Here is a 26,490-nt window from a genome sequence, read left to right as displayed (position 1 = left end):
AAAATATCTGCTTGCACAAACGAGCAAGAAGCCAGTGAAATTATTTCCCGATGACATTAGTGGTTAGTCACTCAAGGCGGGCCCATGATAGCTGTTATCTATCCATTTTTTTTTTTTTTGCTTTTTGGGTCACACCTGGCGAAGCAGAGGTTACTCCTGGCTCTGCACTCAGGAATTATCCCTGGCGGTGCTCAAGGGACCATACGGGATGCTGGGAATCGAACCCGGGTCGACCGCGTGCAAGGCAAATGCCCTACCCACTGTGCTATTGCTCCAGCCCCTCTATCTGTCCATTTTAAAGAGTCTTGGCAACATGCACGCAACTTTCTAAAAGCGTACATGTTTTAATGTCTTTTTAGTGTACTCAATGAAAAAAAAAAAAGGCGATCTTTGGGAATAATTCCAGTGGCTCCAGACCTTTCGGATTCATTAAAATCCCGCAATTGCCAGTACGTTCTTCTTGCTAGCCGGGAAATACAAAGAATTAACTACGCACTGACTAAATCTTCTCTACTTCGCGGAAAAATGAGAGCCTACAGATTTGCAGACATAACGAAATTGAAATTTCATGCAATTTAAGGGCCAAGAGCACAGTTACAGGAAGGCGCAGGACGATCATTTTACTCTGCCCGTGTAATTACTCTTATTCATAAAACAAACGGGAAATCTAGAGTTCAGAAAATAAGATAGGAATAAGCTGAATGTTTTGTGTTTGGAAATAATCTGGCTAGGCATTTCTGAGCGAGATTATGATTAAGAAAAAAATATCCGGGAAAGGGTCTCATTAACGACAGTTACAAAGTATCTTATTTGAGTTAAACCTAATCTGCAAGAGGTTCCATTGCAAACAAGCGACAACACTTAGCAAGAGTCTGATGGTCCATAAGCCAGAACTTGTCCCATTTCCCATTTGCTGCCATAAAAAGGTCAAAGCCTTTGACGAGAATCACTGTGGGACATTCACCTTCAGTCTGAAGCACCCAGAACGTTGCACTGTGGTTCAGCTGTCTCAAGGTTGAGCAAATTCCACTGACACTTAAGAAAAACAAATTCCCAGTAACTGACTCTGTGCTTGATCGCATTTAGCGTTAACTTCAGCATGCAGATTCTGACGATGCCTCAGTTGCCGACTGTCGTCAGCAGCAACCAGCAAGGGATGGCTCAGCCTTGAAAAAACTGCTTAATCCGTACGTCTGGTGCTGTCACGGAGACGGTGTCCAGACCGGAAGTGTACAGCACTGATAAAATACTAAGGAAGGCGTTTTGGCCAGGCTTCAATTTGGGGGGGACATAAAGTCCACTACTTTAAGGAGCTCATGGGATTTTGGGTCAGGGCACACTTCATTATGCCTATGCCAACGACAGTATGTAGAACAGCTTATGAGTGTCAGACACAATGTTAAATTATGAAACGGGCAGAAAGGAACTGATGGAACGGTGCCACCGATTCAGTCCATGCTGACCGCCAGAGGGGCCAGTCCTAGTCTTGCCTTCGGTACCAACGGGAACACTGTAAAATGCGTCACCGGAAGGAGTGGACAGGGAGGGAGTTTAGAAAAAAATCCAAGCGATAAAATGTCTTCGATTACTTGGTCAAGTCAAATAGCGAATGCAACACTGTTCTATCCAGATTAAAAAACGTTATTCCAAAGCAATTCAAATACCGAAAAAGGTTTCAAATCGAATATTTTATTAACATGGTGGTTGTCTCTGAAACGTGTGCACACGCACGCACGGTCCGAATGATCCCCCTGGGGAAAAGAGACGAAGGATGCCTAGACGGGAAATGGAAAATAAAAAATTCCTGTAGGGTTTCATTATTGTCGGCAACTACGTCCACATCACTTACAAAGCTATTGCCAAATCTGTCCAAGGAAGCGGAGTTTGAGGAGAGGAAAAGAAAAAAAAAAAAGAAAAAAAAATCCGGGAGAAATTCAACAGTGGCATAGCAGAGCTCTCAATATGAGAAAGCTGACATAATGTGGACTTTTGCTGTGAATTTTCTCTTTGCGAAGTATGGGGAGAGGCTGGTCAACGGGCAGAAAGGAAGAGAAGGCGGTGTGAAGTCGGCTTCTGCAGTCACTTTTCCTCACAGCATTGTGCAGGGTCATCGAGAAAATGCTTTAGTCTTTCTCTGGAACCAGTTTCAGAACTTTTCCAATCGCAATAGTCTTACCTGGAAAGGAAAGTTTTAAGGACACCCTTTCAGTAGGTAACAGCAAGGTTACAGAGTTTACTTTCAACCATGAAAAATCTATTTTACAATGGCAACATGCCTCTCAGTCGGGTTTATTTATTTTCTGCTTTCCGGGTCACACCTGGCGAGGCACAGGGGTTACTCAGGAATCACTCCTGGTGGTGCTCGGAGGACCATACAGGATGCTGGGGATTGAACCTGAGTTGGCCACGTGCAAGGCAAACGCCCGACCTGCTGTCTTATCACAGAGAAATGTTTTGATGTTATCAAGATATGAAAGAAACTATTGCTGCAAGAAATGTCCAGCTTCACCCAGAAGTAGGCAGAAATGGACAAACCTCATTACAGCCCCATCAAATTTAGTTCAAACCAAGCAAGCAGCCTCAGGGCTGAGAGATGGCTCAGGGCAGGAGCAGTCCCCGGGACCACTGGGCACTCATGTTTTGTTTCTGACTTTTGGGGCCGCATACGCGGCGATGGCCAGAGATCATCCCTGGCTCTGAACTCAGGAACCGTTCCTGGTGGTGCTCCAGGAACCGCGTGAGAAGCCGGGCAAGTGCCCAACTTGCTGGACCATCAACTCTGGCCTGGCACCAACAGAGACTGACCCCAAAGCCGAACCAAACACATCCTCCTCCAACCCCAGTTCAAGGGGCTGGGGATGGCACAGAAGCTGACCCGTTAGAATCCCAGCACCACAACGGGTCCGGAAGCGTGCCAGTTACGGCCTCAAAACAAAAACCAAGTGCTCGCTTCGGCAGCACATATACTAAAATTGGAACGATACAGGGGCCATACATTAGCATCCTTGCCCCTGTGCAAGGATGACATGCAAATTCGTGAAGCGAATATTTTTGATCACTGTATAACTGAAACCCAAGCACAAAAATTTGTAAGTCTATAACTGTAACTCATGGTGTTTCACTAAAACAAAAACAAAAACAAAAAAAACCCCAAAAAACAAGTCCTCTTTCTCCTAAAATGTTTCTAAGTAATTTTCTTTCAGTGAAAGCTATTTTGCTTCACTAAAAAATGAGACTAAGCGGAAAGCTCAAACAACAGCAACTAAAAACCTGACTTACTTAACAAAACAGAGATTTCGATATTCTCTCTCCTACGCCCAGAACGCTACTGCAAGAAAGTTCATTCTGTCCACTCTGAGTTTCATTCTGCCCCTGCAACACGCAGTGTCACCACGACGCAGCTTACCCTCGTCTCTTAAGGTGAAGCGACCCATCTGAGGGAAGTCCTTGAAGGTCTCAAGGCAGATGGTCCCAGCCGTCCTCAGGCGCGCAATGCACACTTGATCTTGCTTGACGAAACGGGGTCGGGTCTTGCTCTTCTCTCCGGACTTTTTGTCTACCAAGCAGATTAAGGCCTAGCCGAGACGAAGGCGACGGGAGATCAGGGAGACGAAAAGGCACGCCAAAAAACACTCCGGAGGCCGTGGCGACTGTCCGGCAGGCAGGGTCAGGCACACGGCAGACCCGAGCTCCAGCCCCAGCCCCTCACGCCGCGCCCAGAGCCAGAGGAGTGACCCCCGAACGCAGAGCCAGGAGTAACCCTGAGCACAGCTGGGTGCGGCCTGAAGCGAAAACAAAATATATGCCCCCCCCCCCCCCATCCAGCACCCCCCAAACCATCTTAAAGTAACCGGCCAGCCCTCCAGAGACTCACTGTGATCTCGACTTCCTCGATGCAGGTGTGGATGTGCAGCACCGCGTTGTAGCCGGGGCAGATGATGGACTTGTGCTCTATGATCACGATCTGTCAGAGAAACGCACGATCCTGAGCCCTCGGCAAGCACAGACCGGAGTGTCCCCGAGGGTCCCAGGAAAGCTTCGTGACTGTAACTCACAGTGATTCGAGAAGGAAAAAAAGATATATGCGTGTATATATTTTCTTTTTTAAAAAAAGGGCTATTTGCTGAGAGGAATTCAGTAAAATAAAAAAAAAAGTCATCAACGATACCGCAGAGAGAAGAAACCAGGGATCGATGTGAGAATTCACTGTAAGCCTATCAATTCTAATTAACGTAATTCTCAAAAACGCTAAAAAATAAAGTTTTATTTTGCTTCGACTGAAAAATGAATAAACTACGACAAGATTCTCCGCACAGCAGTACGTGGGACGTCCACGAAGCTTGGCCTGCCGACCCGTCCAAGCGCACACGCGCGTCTCCTCAGCCTGCCTCGCCCCGACACTGCCTTTCCTCGTAACCCCCCACCCCAGAAGTTCTCCACGGCTGCTCACCTACTGCCACTTGCTTTTTGGGGACATAAACTGCCAAACGCTCCCCATTTCTCAACAGCCAGAGAGCGAAGCTTCCTCGCCCAGAGACCACGCATTTCTGGCACCTGGAACGGCTCATTCCCCTTCACACCCCTCCGCGGTCATGGGCCTGCCACCAGTGTTCAGCACAAAGGGACTGAACAGAGTGACTCTGTTTGGACCCGACCGCTGAACTATGGCTGTCAGGTTCACCTGTGCATCAAACGTGCGTCCAGAGTGACACAGATTATTAGGATCACAAAGGATGAATCCGGGAAGAATCTCCTCTTCTTCAATTCCTTTCAGTCTGATTTTGAGGTTTTCACCAGGGGCTACGGAATCGGTTTCCACGTCATCAGAAAGAATTCCAAGGACTTCCACGTTGTGCTGAAAGAGAAACCAAGAGCAGACGTTTTAGGGAACAATCACTGCAATGTAACGTCACGGAAAGAAACCCAGAGCAGAGGCTTTAGGGAACAATTGCTGAGACTTAATGTCACCAGGACAGTCCCTAAGGGCCCCTGAGTCTCACTCTCTGGTTGTGACAGGGATCCAATGTTTTTTTTTTCTTTTTGGGTCACACCCTACGATGCTCAGGGGACCCTATAGGATGCTATAGGGGACCCTGTATTGAACCCGGGTCAGCAGTGTGCAAGGCAAACGCCCTCCCCACTGTAGTATCACTCCAGCCCATCAAACTCTTTCTTGTTTTGTACACGGGCCACACCCGCTGGTGCTCCCGCTACTGGCAGGTGAGCTGTGCACCCTGCAGAGGTGCAGGGCTCAGGGCCATCCCCAGCGGGTGTGGGGGCCCCGCAGTTCCAGCATGCAAACCCAGGGACTTGCACGCACCCTACGTTGAAGCCATCTCTTCACTCTGAAAATAGCGCCGCTGGTATGAAACCTGATTATATTCATAGGACATGAGCTTCCTGAAAATCACACCCTCCAAATACAAGTGCTGATTAAATGTCATCTTTTCCGTACCCCAACCTAACAACTCCCAAGCAGAGCACAGTCCAGGCTAGCATTTGCCTTTCCCATCTCTTTTTCAAATTAAGCTCTGACGATAGGATCTGACTTATGGCAAGAAGGAAATTCAGGCTCTGACGACACAAACGGCTTCCACTACCTTCTCCATCCCGGGTATGAGCCGCAGGGTCTCGGAGGAGACTCTGCCTGGCACCTGGCGACCCTGGTGTCACCTCTGGTGTCCCCTACCGGAGCACAGCCAGGCTACTCCCTGACAAGAACAGAAAACAAAGCAAAAGCTCAAAGGGCTGGCACGCGCCTCTCAAAACTCTGCACCACTCAACTTAAGAACCATACGGGAACCGACCCGACAGCCCAGAGGGGAGGGCGTTTGCCTTGCATGTGGCTGACCCGGGTTCGATCCTTCTTGAGGGCAGAGTCGGGAGGAACCCGAGCATTGCTGGGTGTGACCCGAAATGCCAAAAAAAAAAAAAAATCAACAAGAGCACTTGACTAGGAAGGAATAAACGCAGCTGTCACGAGCATCCCCATATTTTATTCATTTCTGTCCCTGGAGATACTTCGGACTTTAAAAGCATGGGCCAGAAGGCAAAGCATTGGCCACTGAGACCAGAGAGGCCGAGTGACCAGGACCCACCGACTGGCCTCACACCAGAATCCTCCAGAACCCTCCAGCCACTGCTCGCCCCCACCCCACGGCAGCTCCGGCCGCTGCTCCGAGCCGACACTCGGCCACACGTGCTCCTGCGACCCGGCCCAGAGGGGGAACATTCTGCCGCCCCAGCCAGAGACTCACGCTTGCCCACCAGGCTCCGTACCAGGACTGAGGGGTAGACACAAACACGCAGCCAAGAGGAGTTCCCGCCCAGATATACCGACAACCATCCCACCTTCCTGAATATCACGGGCTTTGCGGTTGGTTTCTGCGCTGTGCTGGTTCTGCACAGCAGCTTCCTGGATGCCGAGCGGTGGGTCAACAACCAATACAGTAAAGCCATGGACCCATCTACTGCCCACAACTAGCCAACCGGAAGTGGCACTTGACTAAGTGATACCAGACTCAGCAATCACCTGACTGTGTGGCATCGAGTTTATGGCATCGGTGAAAGACTGAGCCCCCCGGACCCCGCGGCAAAGCGGCCCTGAGGCTGAGGGCCGGCTCTTACCTTGTTGGGCATCATCACAAGCTGCTGGCCCTTACTGATGGATCCCGACTCGAGCTTCCCCAGGACCACCGTGCCCATGTCCTGTTGAGGGAAAAGAGACAGACAGCCGATCTTAAACTTTCATTCCTTTTTCAAATTTCTTTGTGGGTCACACCTGGCGATGTTCAGAAGGGCTACTCCTGGCTCTGTGCTCAGGAATTACTCCTGGTGGTACCCGGGGGACCAAACGGGACGTGGGGGATCAAACCCAGGTTGGCTGCATTCAATGTAAGTTTTACAGCCCCAAGCAAAATCTTAACACCATTTACCCATATGGAAAATCAAGAGAGAGAATGCCTGATTTTGGGGGGCTAGGGTACACGTGGACACCCAACCGGGCGTGCTCCTGGCTCTGTACTTGGGGTTCACTCAAGGGCCGGCTCTTGACCTGCGGTTCTCTGCAACCCCAAACAATTTGGCTTTTCAAACAAAATAGCCATTAGCCGCCAATACTGCGGAGACTCTGGTTCCAATGAGCACTCAGGGGTGGATACAGATCAAAGAACTGAGGGCATGCCCTACGTGGGGGAGGTCCCCCAAATACTGCTGGACGTGGACCACCGCTGCCCAACACCCCCCAAAGTGCTCACGGACTCACTGGGAAATTGTTAAACAAGCTATCTGTATAAATCATGGTCTACCCACTAAATAACAACATCAATAAATGTGTCCCTTTTATACTTAAAAACAAAACCATTATTTCATATCCCACAAAACCCAATTTCTTAAATATCTGGGTACCTTGTACTTATCCACAATTGGCAGCCTGATTGGTCCATCGACGGATCTATTGAAGTTTGGCAAGTTATCCAGATACGGAATAAATGGTAATCCACTGAAAATACAGAACCAAAGCCATTTAAGTCAACAGAAGTTCTAAAATGTCAGTAGTGGGGCTGGAGTGATAGCACAGTGGGTAGGGCCTTGTACGCGGCCAGACCCGGGTTCGATTCCCAGCATCCCATATGGTCCCCTGAGCACGGTCGGGAGTAATTCCTGAGTGCATGAACCAGGAGTAAAACCTGTGCATCTCCGGGTGTAACCCAAAAAGCAAAAAAAAATTAAAAAAAAAAAAAAAGTCAGTAGATGCACGACTTGTAACTCGCCACAAAAACACGGTTACAATAATACTTGATATCTGCAGTCTATCTATGTACTAATTTAATATCCAGTGCATGTTATCTAGTCATCAAATTCTAAGTACAAAAAACACAATAAAAGTCTCAAAATAACGAAAAAACTACCAGGACTATTAAGACATAGAGAAACATAGAAAACCTGTTCCAATAAAATATCTCTATTATTTGGAACTAGGGTTATATAAGCAATTTCACTTTTGTTTTTGGGCTGCACTCAGGAGTGCTTCGGGATCCCTTCTGGCGGTGCTCAGGACCACATGGGGTGCCAGGGATCGAACCCAGTTCAGCTGCAGACAAGGCAGCAAAAACTCTCCCTGCGATCTGAGCGCTCCAGCCCACAATTTCACTTTCAAAAGGCCATCGGATGGGGCCAGAGAGAGAGACCAGGGGCTGAAATGCTGACTGTCTACGAGGCCGATCCTGGTGGCGCAGGCCACAAGGCTCCCTGCACACCACGCGGAGCAACCCTGAGCAGAGGGATGGCCCCGACCCCTGTCCTCCTCTTCATTCCATGGACCGGAAAACGTAGTACTGTTGAGGCAGCGGTGTGTCCCAGTGACAGATAGTGTTAACGAAGCTCATTTTAACTCCCAATTGCTCCTGTAAAAATTAACCCGAGGGGCTGGAGAGAGAGCACAGCAGGTAGGGCGTTTGCCTTGCACGTGGCCAACCCGGGTTTGATTCCCAGCACTGCCAGCCAGGACACTCCTGAGTGCAGAGCCAGGAGTAACCCCTGTGCATCGCCAGGTGTGACCCAAAAGCAAAAAAAAAATCCCAAAAAACCCTCCCAAAAAACACCCTAAACATTCAAATAAAAATTGAAGAAATTGAAGGGACAGCAAAAACACTCTTGGAGGGTTAAGAATAAACAGATGACTTCCCAATTTGAAAACTTGCAAAATTACGGTAATCAAGACTTCACCAAAGGGTAAAAAAAAGAAAAAACCCAAAGAAATCCAACACCCTACAACGAAACCCTAAATTAAGTACATGAGTAAACAAACGCAGAACTAAAATTACAGCACGGGGAAATAGCAGGGTTAGCCCTTTTTCTCTTGCATCTTGATCACACCCAGTGATGCTCGTCCTGGCTCTGCCCTCAGGAATTACTCCTGGGACCCTCTGAGATGCCAGGGATTGAACCCAGGTCAACTGCGTGCAAGCAAAAGCCTTACCTGCTATACTACTGCTCTGGCCCCAGGGTTAACCTTTAATTAGTGAATTAAAATATTCCTAGCTATCACACTGTACGCACACTCGAAACGAAACCAGCATCACGCAATGAAATGAAAAAACACCTGCACGTCCACTCTCCAAGAACTCGGGTCCTAGCACACACAACTCAGCAACCACGCCAACCCAGTGACAAGCTGGACAAAAGTCCTGGCCCTTTGTTGGCTCAGTTTGGCTTTCGGTTTCTGAGCCATACCTAGGCCCCCAGCATGGAAAGCATCAGAGTATCTCCCCAGCCCCTGGAGCCTGCCTCGGGGCTGGAGACGCTCAGGAACTGAGGGACCCGCTGCACGGTCTCCTTCCAAGCCCTGTGGCCGTGAACGACCCCTGAGCACTGTGAGCGCAGCCACAGTCCCCCCCCCCCCCCCCAAGTGCCTCCCCAGGACCAAAGGAGCACTCACCTGTACCAGGGACAGAAATCGGACTGCTCCTTGAGGTTCGCGCCCGTCAGACCCGAGCAAGGCATGAAGTGGATGTCCTTTTTGGGGTTGAAGCCGACTTTTTTCAAAAATGGCACTAGCTTCTCTTTACATTCTTCGTATCTGGGGATATTCATAAATGATCGTCAAAATCCAAAGCATAAGCATTCAAGCTCTGTCGTTACATTAGGTCTGGGGGCGGGGGGAGAAAGCGCAGAACACACGCCGGCCGCCTCGGCCCACCTCTCATTGCTCCAGTTCACGGTGGGGTCGTCCATCTTATTGATGAGCACGATCAGGTGCTTCACGCCCGCCGTCTTCGCCAGCATCGCGTGTTCTCTGGTCTGGCCCCCTTTCTCGAATCCGGTTTCAAACTCCCCTTTCCTGGCAGAAATCACCTATTCCAAAGCAGCAGTTTAGTTCTATACATTCAGGAAGACCTTTCTTTGGCTTTCTGCTTTTTGGGCCACACCCAGCAATGCTCAGGGCTGACCCCTGGCTCTGCACTCGGGAATCCCTCCTGGGGGTGCTTTAGGATCACATCAGGTGCCAGCGGGGATCAAACCCAGGTCGACCACATGCACGGCAAACGTCCTCCCTACTGTCTTATCAGTCCGGTCCCGGTTTCAGACCTTTTTGTTTCTCTGGGGGTTACAGCTGGCTGGGCTCAGGACTTACTCCTGGCGGTGCTTCGGAGACCGGCCAGGGGTGCTGAGGATAGAACCGGGTCAGCTCGTGCAAGACCAGCACCCCCTCCCTGCGGTCCTATCACTCTGGCCCTCATGAAGACACGTCTATAATTTAAAATACCTCTCAGTTGGATCAGATGCGTTACGAAAGAAAACAGAAGGAAACGAATGAATACTACCAAATCTTTCTAACAGCTTCAATGTCTAACAGTCACTACGTTTTTCTTGCAGCCCCCCCCCCAATCCAGCATGCCTGGATGCTTTAGGGGTCACATAAGTATGTGAACTAGTGGCTGTGAACTGACCCCGCACCCCCCACCTCCTGCAAAGTAATTGGCTGCGACACTAATTTCCTGACCTCCAGGGTCAGGGAGCTGATCTGCCTGGCCTGGCTGGTGTCACCTTTCCTCCGCATAGTACCCTGGGCCAGATCAGGCCAGACTGTTCTCGGCCAAGAGGCTCTGAGGGGGACAGTCCAGTGGGAGGGGCACTAGCCTGCACACGGCTGACCAAGGTTCGATCCCCAGCATCCCATGAGGCCCCCTGAGCACCACCAGGAGCAGTTCTCCAGGGCAGAGCCAGGGGTCACCCCTGAGCACCGCTGGGTGTGGCCCGGCTGGCGTGGGAGTCCGGTGGGAAAGGCTCTTGCCTCACGCACGAGTGAGCTGGGTTCGATCCCTGCGCAGGCAGGATAAGCGCTGAGCGCTGACAAGTGTGGCCCCAAACCGAAACAACAAAAAAAGTTGTATGTATCGCTGTGTTCCCCTACTTCAGCACCCAGCAAGTTCTCCTGCAACTAACTTCTTACTTACTCATTTTCTTACTGACAATGCCTAATGAAAAATCATTGCTTAAAAAGACACTAAGTCCTGGGGCTGGAGCGATAGCACGGCGGGCAGAGCGGTTGCCTTGCACGCGGCCGACCCGGGTTCGATTCCCAGCATCCCATAGGGCCCCCTGAGCACCGCCAGGAGTCATTCCTGAGTGCAGAGACAAGAGTAACCCCTGCGCACCACCAGGCGTGACCCAAAAAGCAGAAAAAAAAAGGACACTAAGTTCTGACGCAGTAATAGAAAATAAGAATGAAAAACCTTTTCATCCATAAGCTAATAAACGTTATAAATTACAAAGACTTCCGGCAGATTACAGACAATAGGGAATGGGGTGACTGGAGCAATAGCACGTGTGTGTGTGTGTGTGTGTGTGTGTGTGTGTGTGTGTGTGTTGCCTTGCATGTGCCAGATCCAGGTTCAAGCCCCGGCACTGCAAACGGTCCCCCAAACCAAGCCAGGGGCGACCTTTGGGCACAGAGTCAGGAATGGGCCGCGAGCACTGCAAGGTATGCCCCCAATGAGAAAAAACGAAAACAGAGAGAACTGTGACTACGTTCACTATGTTTGCCAGGTTTTTTAAGCACAACTTCAAATATCCATCATTTAAGTGGGGCTTCTAATAGTGCACGAGAGAATGAAAAATGTCTTACCAGGACAGCCAGATCAGCTTGGGACGCACCACCGATCATATTCGGGACAAAACTCTTGTGGCCAGGGGCATCCAGAATTGTGAAATGCTTCTTTTCTGTTTCAAAATAGGCACGACCAACTTCTACTGTTTTGCCCTTGTCTCTTTCTTCCTGATTTGTGTCTAAGGCCCAAGACAAGTACCTGAAATATTAAAATAAAACGGGAAGAGCATAACTGTAGTCCAAACTCAGAGTTTTCACATATATCCACAACTTTGTGTTTTTATAAGTAAAGACTGTTTACAAAATTACACTTTCTGATAGAAAAAATACCTAGCACCAATGTCAATGTGGGTAAAATCCATTTCCTTTATGTTTCTTTTATCTGAGAGGGGGTCGAGGTTCGGGGCGTGGCTCATACCAGACAATGCTTCCGGGGGCACATGGTGCCAGGAATTCAAACTGGGGTCAGTCGCATGCAAAGGCAAGTGCCTTAACCGCTGTGTTCTCTCTCCAAGCCCCATGTTTAACTTTTATCACCTGGGCACATGTGTAATACAAATGACAAAGGGCATTTAAAAAAAAAAACTGGCTCCACTAGTCACCATTTGGAAACAAAAGATGCTTGCTAAAGTTTTCAATTTTAGGGGCTGGAGCTACAGAAGAACAGGTAGCATTTGCCTTGCACTTGGCCGAGCCAGGTTCGACTGCCAGCATCCCACAGGGTCCCCTGAGCACTGTCAGGAGTAATTCCTGAGCGCAGAGCCAGAGGTGTCCCCTGTGCATTGCCAGGTGTGAGCCAAACTAAGAAAAAAAAAAAATAATAATAATCAAGTTTTCAACTGTGTTGCTTTGCCATTAAAAGCCATCTCAGTGCAAGTCCAGAATAGCAGGCGTGGGCTGGTCATGGGCACCTCCTTAAAACGGAGTGTCTGGGGGCTGGAGCAATAGCACAGTGGGTGGGGCGTTTGCCCTGCACACGGCCAACCCAGGTTCGATTCCCAGCAACCCGCATCCCTGATCCCCAGCATCCCGTATCCCCGAGCACCGCTATGGGTAGTTCCTGGGTGCAGAGCCAGGAGTGGCCCCTGTGCGTCGCCAGGGGTGACCAAAAACAAAAGAGGACAGTGTTCCCACAGAAGCGATGTTTCAAGTCAGGAAGTTTGCTCTATACCAAGTCTCTCTGTTCTTCTCTTTAGCTTCTCGTTCATATTTCTCAAGTGTCCTTTTATCCACCATTCCAGTCAAATACCTAAAAACATTGGACATTTCATTATTCACAAATTAGCGAAACCACAGAAACTAGAGCTAAGGGGAGCCTCAACTCCAGAAAACAGCCACTGTAAAGTCAAAATGGACCCTAAAATAATCATGGACTTTCTGTTGAAAAGGTATTACATGGTCTTAAATCACCTCCCCCACACAAAGGCAGTGAAAAATCACAATTATAGACTCACCCCCGATGTAAAGGGGGGGGGGGAGAGAGAGAGAGAGAGAGAGAGAGAGACATGTCACTACAGCGGTGAATGCTGGCAGATAGCGTCATGATCACATTACCATGTAACCCCGCCTATATTAAGAAGGCGGGTCCCTGACAGGACACTCTGGGAAGAGCACTGTGGCCTGAGTATCTTATCCCAGAGGCCCCGATGGCACAAATAAAATTAGGAAGGGTTAGGAATATAAGACCTTTTCATCAGAAGTCTGGTACTGATTACATCTCAACTAAAGGCCAACCCGGGGGTTTTCATTCCTGGTTTCTTCAGTATAGGCAGGTCAGCCAGAGGATATCTGTCTCTCTGAGTAAGTCCGAAAAACAGAGAGGAGAAGTCCACACGCTAAACAGAAGAGCAGTTTATTATGAGCCCCAGGAAAATGAGAACGGAGAAAGACCCTCTAGCGTCGACCAGGGCACGTGTCAGCTTCTCCATGTCCTCTGTATCACGGCACATCCCGCGTTTAAAATGCCCAAGAAGCAACATACTCACATTATCTGCCCTCCGATGGTGGACTTGCCAGCATCTGAAAGGAACATCAGCATCAGCAACCAATACCAAACAGACCACCAGCTCCCAGCTACACCAACAGCACTGGACGTCAGCCTCCGGCACGCAAGTCTTGCAAAAGCGACCGAAAAGACGGGGCAGGACACGCGGTGCCCTTCCCTTGACAAGACGCGCCTTTTAGAATTCTCTGCAGCTCAGTTCTAAATTAGAACTACTTCACCGGCAGTTCAATTCTGTTACTCCCTGGCTTTCAGCATTAGGGGAGGGGAGGGCCAGAAAAAGATAGAGGGAGCCCCAGAGAGCGAGGCGTGCGGCTGGGGGCTCGGGCCAGGCCCACTGTCTCTCTCTCAACACCTTCAGGCGCGTCCCTCCATCATATGCAGTGAATGGAGGGGAAAGGGGGGAGGTGCACATGACCCTCGCAATCTGGGGTCAGGTCAAGCCGAGTCAACTAAACAAGGTCTTGTTTCGCTTTCTGTACCAAACCAGTAACCCGAGAAGCCACTTAGGAATGACTCGGAATCGCTCATTCCTTACACTACACAGGAGTCAGCTGCCCCGGTGGCGGCAGGGCCACGAAATCGACAGGCAACTGAGCTCACACAGACAAAACTCAGACCTGCCTCTTCCAGGACGCAGTAAGTGGTCCAAGACTCATCATGCAGGACTTACAAATAAACCCCCAGCTTTCATTATGAAACTGCTGATCTGTTCAACTTCGAAGAACTAAAGCACCGGCAATTTTTTGCCAGCTAAGGAAAAAAAAAAAGAAGAAGAAGAAACCAGAGCTGGAGCGATAGCACAGCGGGCAGGACATCTGCCTTGCACGCGGTCGACCCAGGTTCAATCCCCGGCATCTCCTATGGTCCCGAGCACTGCCAGGGAGTAATTTCTGAGTGCACAACCAGGAGTAATCCCCGTGCATCGCCAGGTGCGACCAAAAAAGCAAAAACAAACACAAAACCACCCCGAACCCTCTTCTGTTCAACACAGACAGAGACTGTGACACTCCCTGGCGTAGCCCACCATCCTGCTACTGACGGCAGCTCACCAACATGCCCGATGAAGACCACGTTCACATGCTCTTTCTTCGGGGCCCCCGGAGGCGCGAGCACCGATTTTGGCTTGGGGATCTCCTCCTCCTCCTCCATCATCTCCTGGGCGCTCTCCTCGGCCGGCCGCGCGTCTCCGGAGGATCCCCCGCTCCGGGGCTCCATGCTGAGCTCTTCCTTGTGCTCCCAGGATTCTTCTGGGGACATTTCTGTCTCTCCGTTTTCTACCGAGACCAGAGGACCGGATTTAGTGCTGGAAGGGATACGCGTTCTGGATACAACGGAGACTTTCAGACAACCAGCATTCTATTTCAGAAGATCTGGTGTGACACTTAAGCAGAAACATCTTTCACGTGGGGGCTGGAGCGATAGCACAGCGGGCAGGGCGTTGGCCTTGCACGCGGCCGACCCGGGTTCGATTCCCAGCATCCCATAGGGTCCCCCGAGCACCGTCAGGAGTCATTCCCGAGTGCAGAGCCGGGAGGGACCCCTGAGCACTGCGGGCGTGGCTCCCAAACAGAAACAAAAATGAAAAATATGTAAACAACAGGAAACAAGAAAAACGTGGCAGACACGAGTTTTTCTTCTCTTGCAGGGGCGGGGTGGGAAGGGCTCAGGCCACTCGTGGGGATTCTCGGCCAACTCGGCCAGAAGGTCCAACGCTAGGGCCGAAGACACGCGCTGCTCAGTCCCAGTCATAGGCCACCAGGACCACAGATGGACCCTGGGCCAGGCGCAGGCAGGGCACTGACACCTTAACCCCGCTGCTCGTTTCTCTGGCCTGAAGTTTCGTTGTGCGTGTCTCTGGCAAGGAATACAACTCTGACATCGATTTCCCTCTCGTTTTCTGGTTCACACCCGGCACTGTCAGGGATCAAATCTGGGTCGGCTACACCCAAGGCAAGCACCTAGCTCACTGTCTTATGTCCAGCCCCGGTATCAACTTTCATGCCACGGCACTATAAAGCTTTTTTAAATTTTGGGTTAAACCTGGCAGTGCTCAGGGGGCCACCTGGGGTTCCGGGGATCAATCCCAGGTCGGCAGCATGCAAGGCAAGCGCCCTCCCTACTGTACCATTGCCCTGGACCTTTAAAGCTCTGTAAGAATAATCACATTAGACTGGAGAGATAGCTCCAAGGGTTAAGCACAGGCTTTGCACGTGGGAAGCCCAGGAACGGACCCCAATACCCGCTAGATGTGCCCTACCTGGCAGAGCACCAGCCTCCGATGTGCAAGGTTTTTTTTTTGCTTTTTGGGTCACACCCGGCGACGCTCAGGGGTTACTCCTGGCTCATGCACTCAGGAATTGCTCCTGGCGGTGCTCGGGGGACCATATGGGACGCTGGGAATCGAACCTGTGTCGGCCATGTTTGCTGCATGCAAGGCAAACGCCCTACCCACTGTGCTATCGCTCCAGCCCCTGTGCAAGGTTTTAGAGCCATCCCACTGCACACGGCCACTGGGCTGAGATCATGCACCCCTGTGCAAAACGGAAAGAACAAAGCTCTAGGAGGAAGTTCGGGAATTCTGTGAACAAACATCATCTGTTAAAGCAGACTTCAGCGTTATTCTGGAACTCAATTCCTTGCATGCGCTGCCATCATTAATGCGGTTATCCCAGAATGCTAAGCCCTATGCCAACCCGAATGGCAACGGCCCCAACACTGGTCTGAAACGAAGGCCCTGCAATTACCAGAACTCCAGAACATTTGTACTTGCAATCTTTTTTTCTTGCTTTTTGGGTCACACCCAGTGATGCTCAGGGGAACATATGGGATGCTGGGGATTGAACCCGGGTCGGTCGTGTGCAAGGCAAACGCCCTCCCACTGTACCCTCGCTCCGGCCCCTGCACTTTCAATCTTGAGAGAGAAAGCTTCACATGACTGTTTAATAGGGTCAGACATTTTCTTACCAACAGGTTCTGAAAGTTCCATGCTAACAGCTGAGTTCGAACCTAGACAAGAAATGGAGACATAATATTTACAAAGCGGCGTCTAGCCTTGGGCACCACAGGCAGGCCATGATCGCGGATCGGAAATTACCTTCACACGACGATGGCTCCTCCTGAGAAGGATCCCCGGGCGCTGTGTAATGGAAATAAACTTTACTTAAAAGGCAGCGTAAAAAGGAGTTCAGTGCCACAACGAAACCTTCAACAGTCAACTTCAACGGCACTCACAAAGGTTTTCAAAGTCCAAAGTCTCTATGTGGCTGGTCACTGTCATGTCCTCCCGTTGTTCATCGGTTTGCTCGAGCGGGCCCAGTAACGTCTCCATCATGAGACTTGTTGTTACTGTGTCTGGCATCTCGAATACGCCACGGGGAGCTTGCCAGGCTCTGCCGTGCGGGCGAGATACTCTCGGTAGCTTGCCGGGCTCTCCGAGAGGGGCGGAGGAATCGAACTCGGGTCGGCCACGTTGGCTTATGTAGCCTACTTAAGGAATATACCACCATAGAACCTTTTATTGTTTCTTATTTTTATTTTGGGAGGGGGTGGGGATTTGGATACACCCAGCTGTGCCCCAAAGGGCTTTTCTTAGTTCTGTACTCAGGGACCCCCAGACGATTCTTGGGGCTCCGTATGTGATGCCAGCACCTCCCTCTGTACTAGATCTGTCTAATTACTGACGATTTGGAAATGTTTCCAGCACAGGGCTGGAACACCTGCTTTGCGTGTGGGAGTCCCAGGTTCAATCCCTGGCACCACATGGTCCTGAGCACTGAGAATGACCCTCAAAACACTGTGAGTGTTCTGGAAAGAAAGACAAAATACGAATAAATGAAACATCTTCAGCAACCGAAATGGATCATCAAAGCATCCTGACTCTCCCGAACTCCTCCTTCGTGTGCTCCACAGGCAACCGGGGGCCAGACACACAACAGGCAGGTGAGGCGCCTGCCCTGCATACATGTGTTGAGGCTCAGATTTGAACCCCCCAGCACCCCACACGGTCCCCTAAACAATGCAGGCTCACTCTGGAGTGCAGAGCCAGGAAGAGCCCCCGAGCAGGACTGAGTATGGTCAGTCCCCAAACCGCAAAACAAACAAAACCCCAACTTCAGCTTTTAAGATTTATTTGCTAAATAAAGGTTAGAATCTGAGAGAAGGTAATGCTTCATATATATGTAATGATAGTTCCCACAAATACACGGTAAGGGGCCGTACGCAGTCTCGGGGACCAGAATGATAGCACAGCAGGGGGGCGTTTGCCTTGCACGCGGCCGACCCAGGTTCGATTCCCAACATCCCATATGGTCCCCTGAGCACCGCCAGGAGTTAATTCCGGAGTGAGTGCAAAACCAGGAGGAACCCCTGTGCATCGCCAGGCGTGACCCAAAAAACCAAAAAAAAAAAAAAAAAAAAAAAAAAAGGAAAAAAACCAAAGCCAGGTCCAGCATCTAGTAGAAGGGTCACCCCCGTCCTTCAAGCCCCCCAGGTCCGGGAGGCAGCGGCAATGGTGGAGATACGCGACCACATGCTCAACTCCAGGGTTAAGCTGGCACGACATGACCCTAGCCTAGCTGTGTCGCTGGGCACTGAATCACGGAGCCCGCATAGTCAGCTGAGTATTGCCGTGAGCAACCTCAGGCCCCTCGAACATTGTCTGCCCAAGAATCCAAGACTAAGCAATTCCCCAGAGGAGTCGCCCATAGTCGGAGAAAGCTTCCTAGGCCGGAGCAGGGCCTTGGCTCAGGCGGGTGGGGATTCCTCAGGCCGCTCCCGTCTCCTCGGGGTGCACACCACAGCCCGTTCCTGGTTAGCTACCTGAAGACCAGTGAGCCTGTTGGGGTCAAGTCTACTAGGCACAGGGCAGAGAGCGAGCCCCCCAGGAATGGAATCACTGAAGCATCTTCTTTCAAAGGCGTCCTCCGTTCTCAGAACCACGCCCTCACCTCGAGCAATCACTTCAGGGGGCAGTTACCCCAGTGTGCCACCGATTCCCTGGTCCTGCAGGATTATCTGGTCCTGCAGACTTGGCAATCAAGGGAGGTGAATGAGCCGTCAATGACGCGGCACCAGAGATCCTGGGCACAGAGGATGGCCTAGACAGCGAAGTTGTTAAAATGCGGGTGCTGGCAAGAGAGCACAGTGGGCAAGGTTCTTGCCTAGCACACAGACCTGGGTTCAATCCCGACACCCCAGACAATCCCCTGAGCCCCACCAGGAGTGATCCCGGAGTGCAGAGCCAAGGGTAAGCTCTGAGCTCTGCTGAGCGTCCCCCCAAGCAAAAAAGAAATGGGGAGGAGGTGCAGAGAGAGAGTGCAGCGGGCAGGGCACCAGCCTTGCACAAAGCCAAAGCAGGCTTGGCCCCAGACATCCCAAGTGCCCGCACCCCCCAGCACTGAAGTCCGCCCTTCGATGAGGTCACATGACCGTACCATCCACCAAAAATTGCGGGGGCATACAAAATATGCACCAATTAGGACCGGGAAGAGCAGGTCCCTGGCACGCTCCGCAGACACGAGAGAGGTGACCCCCGCCTCCGCCTTGGATGACCTGCCACTCCAGGAGCCCGAGCGCCAGCCCCCGGGGCCAAGCGCACACGCTGCAGGCAGGAGCCCGGGTTCTACCTGCAGTCCGCGTCCTCTAGGGGCCGCGCGGAGTGCCACCCCCCGTGACCTAACACTCTACAAATAGAAGGGCACCTGACAGGTACTGGGAAACAGAGCTGTCACACGTATTCACTTTAGGGTACTTCAGGAAGTCTTTCCTAAAATGCAGAAGCAATTCTCCATCACCACAAATAGTCAATAATTCCGGTGTCAGGGCATCAAACCCAGGGCCCCACCACGGAGCCAAGTTCCAGCCCATGCACTGCTGCAGTGAGACTTGCACCACCCAGGTCAGCTATGGTGCAGTGCCCCGTCCATGCCCGCAGGACTGTCTCAGTCAAACTCAGCTTCTGTTTGTTTAGGTTCTAGGGACATGCCCTGCAGTGCTCTGGGTGTCCAGCCAGGCCTCTGGCATCCAGGGTCTCCACTCAGCCCCCAGGGCTGTCTCCCTGGCCCCTGAAATCTATTTTTTTGCTTTTTGGGCCACACCCAGCATACTCAGGGGTTACTCCAGGCTCTGCACTCAGGAGTGACTGCTGGCAGTGCTATGGGATGCTGGTGATCGAGACCCAGGTTGGGCGTGTGCAAGGCCAAAGCCCTCCCTGCTGTTCTATTGCTCCGGCATGCCCCTAGATCTTTGAATGTCAAATCCAAGGAAATGTAATCCAAGGAAAGGATCTGTCACCTCAGTATTATCAGTTCTGGAGTGTTCACCTAGCCACTCGCCTCGGGCTTTGGATTCTTGCGGACCACGGGACAATGGTATTGGGCCACACCTGCAGACACTCAGGCCCACTCCTGGCAGTATTTCAGGAGAACATACGGTAGCTGGGGGAAACATACGCAGCACTGGGTTTGGTCACAAGGGAAACACCCTGCCCCTGCCCCAGGCCTCCAGTCCCAGCTTTGGCTTCTTTATGTGAAGATGAGACTAACACTGCGAGGGTCTCTTTGAGCCCTGGTGCTCTCTGGGCCCATCGTTCTGTTACAAAGCTGGGCCTTCCAGCAACCCGAACGGACTCTCTGTAGACAAAGAACAACCTCCTCTCCTTCCCCAACAACCCTAAGGTGCTCTTATTTAGGAAGCATCCCTGACGCTTCCAGTAACACACAGGAAGGTAAGGGGACGGTCCCTGCTGACTGAGCCATAGCCTGATGCAGGCAGCCCACAGAGCGCTGGGTGGCCTGGTGACCCCGGGAACCCGAGAGCAAGAAGCCACCGAGCACAAGACGGACCCCGAGCAGCTGCTGCTGCCGCCTCTCCCCGCCCCTCGGCTTTCTGGGTCACACCCAGCGATGCTCACGGGTCACTCCTGGTGGTGCTGGGGATCCAACCTGGGTTGACTGCGTGTGAGGCTGGCCCACAGCTGTGGCCCCAGTGCCGAGCTTCTCAAGCCAGCTCGTTCCCGTGACCCAGGCGAAACAGGGTTTGGAATCTGGAGTCACCACTCGGGCAAGTGAAGATCCTCACCGAGTCCTTACTAAGCATTTCTCTCGCCTTCAAAGCAGGTGAACTGGTTTTACACACTGAGATCAAAAAGGGAACTGGTCCAAATGGGGGCACTGAAACAAGGGCCGGATAAACCTGAATTCCCTTCTTAAAACAGAACCACTCTAGAAAAATAAATCTATGGCCAATCTTTGTCAAAATCTACTGAAAACCAGGACAAAACCTGAATTAAAAACAAACAAACAAAAACGGCAAGGGGGGGCACACCCAGGCCAGCCACATGCTCAGCAGACGCCCCATCCACTGTGCTATGGCACGAGCTCCCACGACTCAACTTTTAAGTAACTGTGGGGTGAGAGGAATGTGAGGACCCCAGAACAGTCGACTTTCAACTCGTGACCGAATCCTTTTATTTAGTCTTTGGTTTATGGGTCGCATCTGATACTTGGGTCACTCTAGCTAGGCGCTTAGCAATTACTCCTGGCAGGGTCTGGCAAACCATCTCCGATGCCAGGGATTGAATCCGGGTCATCTGCACACAAGGCAAGTGACTTCCCGGCCACACTATCATCCCAGCCCCACTGGCGGCCAGATTCTGCCTCCAAAGGGTTATTATTATTTTGGGCTGGGGCCACACCCAGCAGTGCTTAGGGCTTGCTCCTGGCTCTGCACCAGGAGTCCCTCTCGGAGGACGAAGGGGACCACAAGCGACGCTGGAACCCTAACCTGCATTAGCCGTGCACAAGGCGAGCCCCTTAGCTGCTGCATTACCTCTCAGGCCCCAGATTTTTAAAAAGCCAAAAAATTCGGAGAATGATGAAATCCTGAATTCAAGCGCCCAAGAGGTAACCGGGCCGACTGGTGCTAAGCTTGCTGGAAAGCGACAGTAGCACCGGGCTCTCGGCGTGCAGAGGGAGCACTCGAGGGGATGTGGGGGCTCTGGGCTGGGTGCACAGCACCAAGGCCGGTGGAGCCTCGAACCCCCTTGAACACCACAACGCGTGGCCCCCAAACAAATCAGAACTAAGGTAGCGCGGTGGGCCAGGGCGGGCTCAGTGGCACAAGCCTGCCCGGCAAGCATGGGGCCGGAAGCCTGATTCTCAAGCCCACTCACCGACGGCCGTCTGGGACCCTGGCATCCTCAGAGCGTGCCCTCTCCCGCCCGTGCAGGGGAGCTGGTGGCCCCGGGAAGCACAGCCGCCAAGTGTGCAGGAAAGCCTCAATCAGCTCCCAGCAGCAGAAAGGGGGGACGGGAAGGGGAACTGAAAACATGGAGGGAGGGGCTGGAGCCATGGCACAGCGGGCAGGGCGTTCGCCTTGCAAGTGGCAGATCCGGGGTCGATTCCCAGCATCCCAGATGGTCCCGAGCACCGCCGGGAGTGATTCCCGAGTGCAGAGCCAGGAGGAACCCCTGAGCATCGCTGGGTGGGACCCAGAAAGAAAACAAAAAACAAAATGAAAGAAAACCCCCATGAATGGAAGGGGCCAGCCACAGCCATGGTACAGCAGGGAGGACGCTTGACTGGCACGCAGTAACCCGGGTTCCATGCCTGAGTGCAGAGCCAGGAGTAACCCCTGAGCACTGTCGGGCCTGGCCCCCAGACAGTAACAAAACAAGAAAAACTGAAAAAAAAAAAAAAAGTAATTAATTCTACTGGGGTAGGAGCTGAGGGTAGAGGGCAGGGTGCGATGTACCCCCCCTCCCCCAAGGGGATCAGCGGCTTGAGGAAAGAAGCCCAGGTCCTGGCCCCTTTCTGCGAGGGTCCTTGGGCCACCGTCAGGTTCTGGTTATATGCCACCCGGGAGATGGGATAGGGCTTAACATTGGCTGAATCCTGGCAACTCATCTAGGGTCCTCAAGCACCGCGCTCACCGCCACCTCCCACCAAAAGCCACTTCCCCATGGAGCCAGAGCAGCTCAAAGACTGAACAATGTATCGCCCGGGTCTTCTCCACATGAGGAATCCAGAAAAGCAGAAGACTGAAACTAATATACACAGAATCGCCCAAGACGCTTCTCCCAGCACCAGGATCGCTGGGTGTGGCCCCCAGAGCAAAAAGATGAACAGAGACAGAATAAAAAGGGCGGGCTGAAGCCAGCCCCAGGACTGCCCAGGGAGGCCCCCCCCACACAAAACAAGCCGCGGTGTTGGGGCCCAGTCCTCCCCTCAGGCGTCCTAAGGGTGCGGGTTTGGCAGGAAGCGCTGGGGCGGGTGGGGGGAGCAAACCCCGACCCCAATGTGTGTGCCCCCACCCAGTCACATGCCAAAACCCTAGGCTCTAGGAACAGTGTCTGCCGTGGGCTTGGGGGGCACTGAGGGCGAGTATCTGCGGGTCAGTATCTTTAGGAAAGAAGCCGGAGTCGGTGCTGCCCCTTGCTGAGACAGCAGCGGGCCACCTGAACCAGGGTCCCCAGCCTACCCAGGCTCCGTAAGGCCCAACCTTCTGCTTCGAGAAACACGAGTGGCGATGTTCTGTTTACAACCCACAAGCAGTCAAGTTCGGCTTATGAGGCAGTTTCTGCCTTCGACGCAGCAGTCCACACAGACAAAGACACCGCGCACCAAAGGGACATGGCTAAACCTGTTTCTCAGCTCACGACAAGACCGGGGCCAGGGAAACGGCTCAGTGGGTCGGAGCACAGAACGGCCACGCGACGGTCCCGGCAGTCCCTGCGGGAAGTGGTCTCACGCGAAAAGTTGGGAACAGCCCTTGAACACCAGGCACGGTCTAAGCGTGTGTCACAGAAAGTGTTCAAAGGAACTGTGGTCTTCTAGTGGGCAGCATGTTTGCCCTGCACGCAGCTGACCCAAGTTCAATCTCCGACATCCCGTATGGTCCTTTGAGCACCGCCAGGAGTAATTCCTGAGTGCAGAGCCAGGAGTAACCCCCGAGCATAGCTGGGGTGTGACCCAAAAAGAAAAGGAAAAAAATAAACTGGTCTTTTTTGGGGGGTGGGGTACATGGACACCTGGCAGTGCCTGGCTTCCTCCTGGCTCTGTGCTCAGGGGTCACGCACCGGATCAGCCAAATCAAGTGCCTTACGCCCAATATCAACTCTCCTGCCCAGGAAAGGAACCGTCTGCCCCGTACACGTATCCCTCCTGTCTTCCATTCATTTCAGGGCCACTACACTTTGCAGGTCATCACTCGAGTCAATTTGGTTCTGAAGAAAATGTACTCAAACCACTTACACTTAATTACACTTCAACAAGGCCTGCCTACACCATCTCCTTGGAAACGGGCACTAAATTTCCAGAGACCAAGATCAACTGGATCCCAAATTCTGGAAGCCGACGGGAAGGGCTGCCGATCCGTGAAGGTGAACCACGCGGGTAGAAGTGCTTTGCTCTATGGTGGCACGAGAGACGGTTTTTAAACAAAGGCGCTTCAGAGAGGGCTGCGGGTTCAAGCCCCTGCGCACCACTGGGTGTGGGCCCTCAAATGAGGCGATAAGCAGCCCTTTTCCATGAAAAATGACAGTAGCCCGGTTCAATACACACCTGGCACCATTTCAGCAATGGCTTAACAATAAAGAAATTTGGTTTCTGTCATTTACCTCATTATTATTAAAAAAAAAAAAAGAGTGGGGCAACCACAAAGGGGCAGAATGCATGAAGCTTTGAGTTCAATTCCCTGACAGAACAGAGGTGGCCCTGGGGCAGGCCCAGAGCGGCACCTGGTCCCCTGGCCAGTGTCACCAGCAGTGATCCCAGGCGGCATAGAACAGCTGGAGAGACGGTCGTTCCCATTTTCTAAACTTTAACCTCAGTGTTACTTCCAAATATTGTCCGACAGGCAGAATTTTACAGACAAGAGGGCACTGCAACACTAACAGAAGCGAGAGCCACGTACAAGGGGACTCCACGTGGGAAACCCCATTCTTTTTACAAACCGTGGGTGTTTTTTCCTTGTTTCTTCCCTCCCGTGGGCTAGGGAGACATGCAGTGCCAGGGGCTGGAGTTCAAACCCAGGCACCACCATGAGTGGAAAAAAAAAATCCAAGCAAAGTTACCCAGCATTTTTGAGAAACAGCTGGAAAAGCCAGCGACATTGAAAATAGACTTTTACTAAAAAAGAAAAAAAATTGGGTGATTTTTTTTTTGTTTTGGGGTCACACCTGGGATCACACGGGACATTTGGGGGTGGAAGCTGGCTAGTTGCATGCAAGGCAGGCCCTCTCCGCGCTGGACTATGCTCCGGTCCCTGCCGGACCACTCCCTTACACATTTTGAGGCCTCCAGCGAGTAGAGCAACAGGGGGCAGGGGGGAGAGTAAAATCTGCTTCAGCAAGTACCAGGACCAGAGCCGACGGTCCTCTTGGTAAGAGGCAAGCCTGGTCCCCCAGTGGGGTACCAGGCTGTGGCCTGGCTGGACACGGAGTCCAGGGCTCCTGGGTAGCCAGGAAGGAAACGGCTGGGGGCAGGCGCTTTCAGGATCTGCCGGGGAACCTGCTTGGGCAGCCAAAAGGGCTGGATCCAGGCTCGTGAATACAAGCTCCCAAGTTCCCGGTCCACAAGGAAGAGACTCGGGCCCCCTAGGAGATGACCCACCAATAAACAACCAAATCCAAACCGCTCAGACGCAAAAGCCAGCCACAGCCGCAGAGACCTCCAGCCCCTCCGACCCTGGCGACCCTGGCACGGGGTCTTGAAAAGAGATTGTCCATCGCCAGAAGAGCAGCTGGGGCCTGCCAGGTCCAGGGATCCCGGGGTGGGCTCGGACCTCTGCCTCTGCGACCCCCAAGTCCACGCATCATCATCATCCACCGGGGCCAAGGGGCAGCGACGGCCCTGCAAAAAAACTCGGCCCCGGGCAGCAGCCGGAGCTGGGGCCTGCGATCCCAGGGGATCCCGAGGGACCCCGAGACGGGGGACAGCACGTCCGCGGGCAGGACAGCAGGTGAGAGGCGCCCGGTGGCCACAGAAATTACCGCTCCGCGTCCCTGGGCGCAGGGGCAGAGCAGGAGGAGCAGAGCGCGCGAGCACGCGCCCCTCCCCAAAGAGCTGAAAATAAGGGGGGGAGATGGGGGGGAGGGGGGCGAACTTCACGCGTCGAGAATGGAACGGAGTCCCCCGTAAAGGAGAAAAAGGGAAAAAAAAAAAGGAAAAAAAGAAAAGCCTTCCCCAGCCTGGCCTCGACACTGGTGGGGGTAGGAAGCGGGGGGGGGGGGGGGCGCACACGACCCTCTGCAAGCCTCCCAAGAAGATGCATATCAAAAAAATAATAATAATGATGATGATGATAATAATAAGGCCGTGGCGGACCGAACCAGGCCCCTTTTCCTCTTCCAAAATTGCACCGCGGGCGCGTTGCGAGGCACGTCGGGCTTCATTCCTTCCGGACGGCTGAGCGCAGTGCCAGCGTCCAGGGGCCGAGGGGACGGCTGGGGGGTGGTCCCCGCGCTCCCCGCGCTCCCCGCGCCCCCCCACCCCGCACCCCCGGCCCGCCACGTGCCCCGACCCGGCGCTGGTACTTGCGTCCAGGTCCCCCGGCCTCCCCGCGCCCGCCCCGGCGCGCCCCTTACCCGCGGGGCCCCCCTCGCCGCCGCCGCCGGCTCCGTGCTGGGGGTCGGCGGCGGGCGGGGGCGCGGGGCCCGGGCCGCGCAGGAAGGCGGGCACGAACTCGGCGGCGTGGACGTTGGGCACGAAGGGCTTGGCGTTGACGTTGAGCTGCCGGCCGAAGGCCGCGCTCAGGGGCTCCCGCGGGGCCTCGGGCGCCGCCGGGCCCGCGCCGGGCGCCTCCGGCTCCGCCTGGTCCCAGCAGTCGGGCGCCGAGTCGCTGCTGCCGCTGCCGCCGCCGCCGCTGCCCGGGTCCA

The 26,490-nt window shown here is 52.8% G+C and overlaps 1 protein-coding gene and 1 pseudogene across 1 annotated transcript; one reads left to right on the top strand and one right to left on the bottom strand.

Moving 5' to 3' along the window:
- Positions 1-1,668: 1,668 nt before the first annotated feature.
- GSPT1 (G1 to S phase transition 1) lies at positions 1,669-26,490 on the bottom strand. Its single transcript, XM_056107417.1, has 15 exons — positions 26,200-26,490; positions 16,711-16,752; positions 16,581-16,622; positions 14,666-14,890; positions 13,597-13,630; positions 12,783-12,860; positions 11,630-11,810; positions 9,701-9,855; positions 9,440-9,580; positions 7,408-7,501; positions 6,628-6,708; positions 4,682-4,855; positions 3,875-3,964; positions 3,407-3,575; positions 1,669-2,176 (listed from the first exon to the last, which is right to left on the bottom strand). The coding sequence occupies exons 3-15, from the start codon at positions 16,600-16,602 to the stop codon at positions 2,124-2,126; spliced, it is 1,497 nt and encodes a 498-aa protein (XP_055963392.1). The 5' UTR covers positions 16,603-16,622; positions 16,711-16,752; positions 26,200-26,490; the 3' UTR covers positions 1,669-2,123.
- On the top strand, positions 2,943-3,056 carry LOC130016709 (uncharacterized; annotated as a pseudogene).

The sequence above is a fragment of the Sorex fumeus genome, unplaced genomic scaffold (genome assembly GCF_029834395.1).
Source record: "Sorex fumeus unplaced genomic scaffold, SorFum_2.1 ptg000165l, whole genome shotgun sequence".
Classification (NCBI taxonomy): domain Eukaryota; kingdom Metazoa; phylum Chordata; class Mammalia; order Eulipotyphla; family Soricidae; genus Sorex; species Sorex fumeus.
This window is presented reverse-complemented; position numbering and strand designations above follow the sequence as displayed.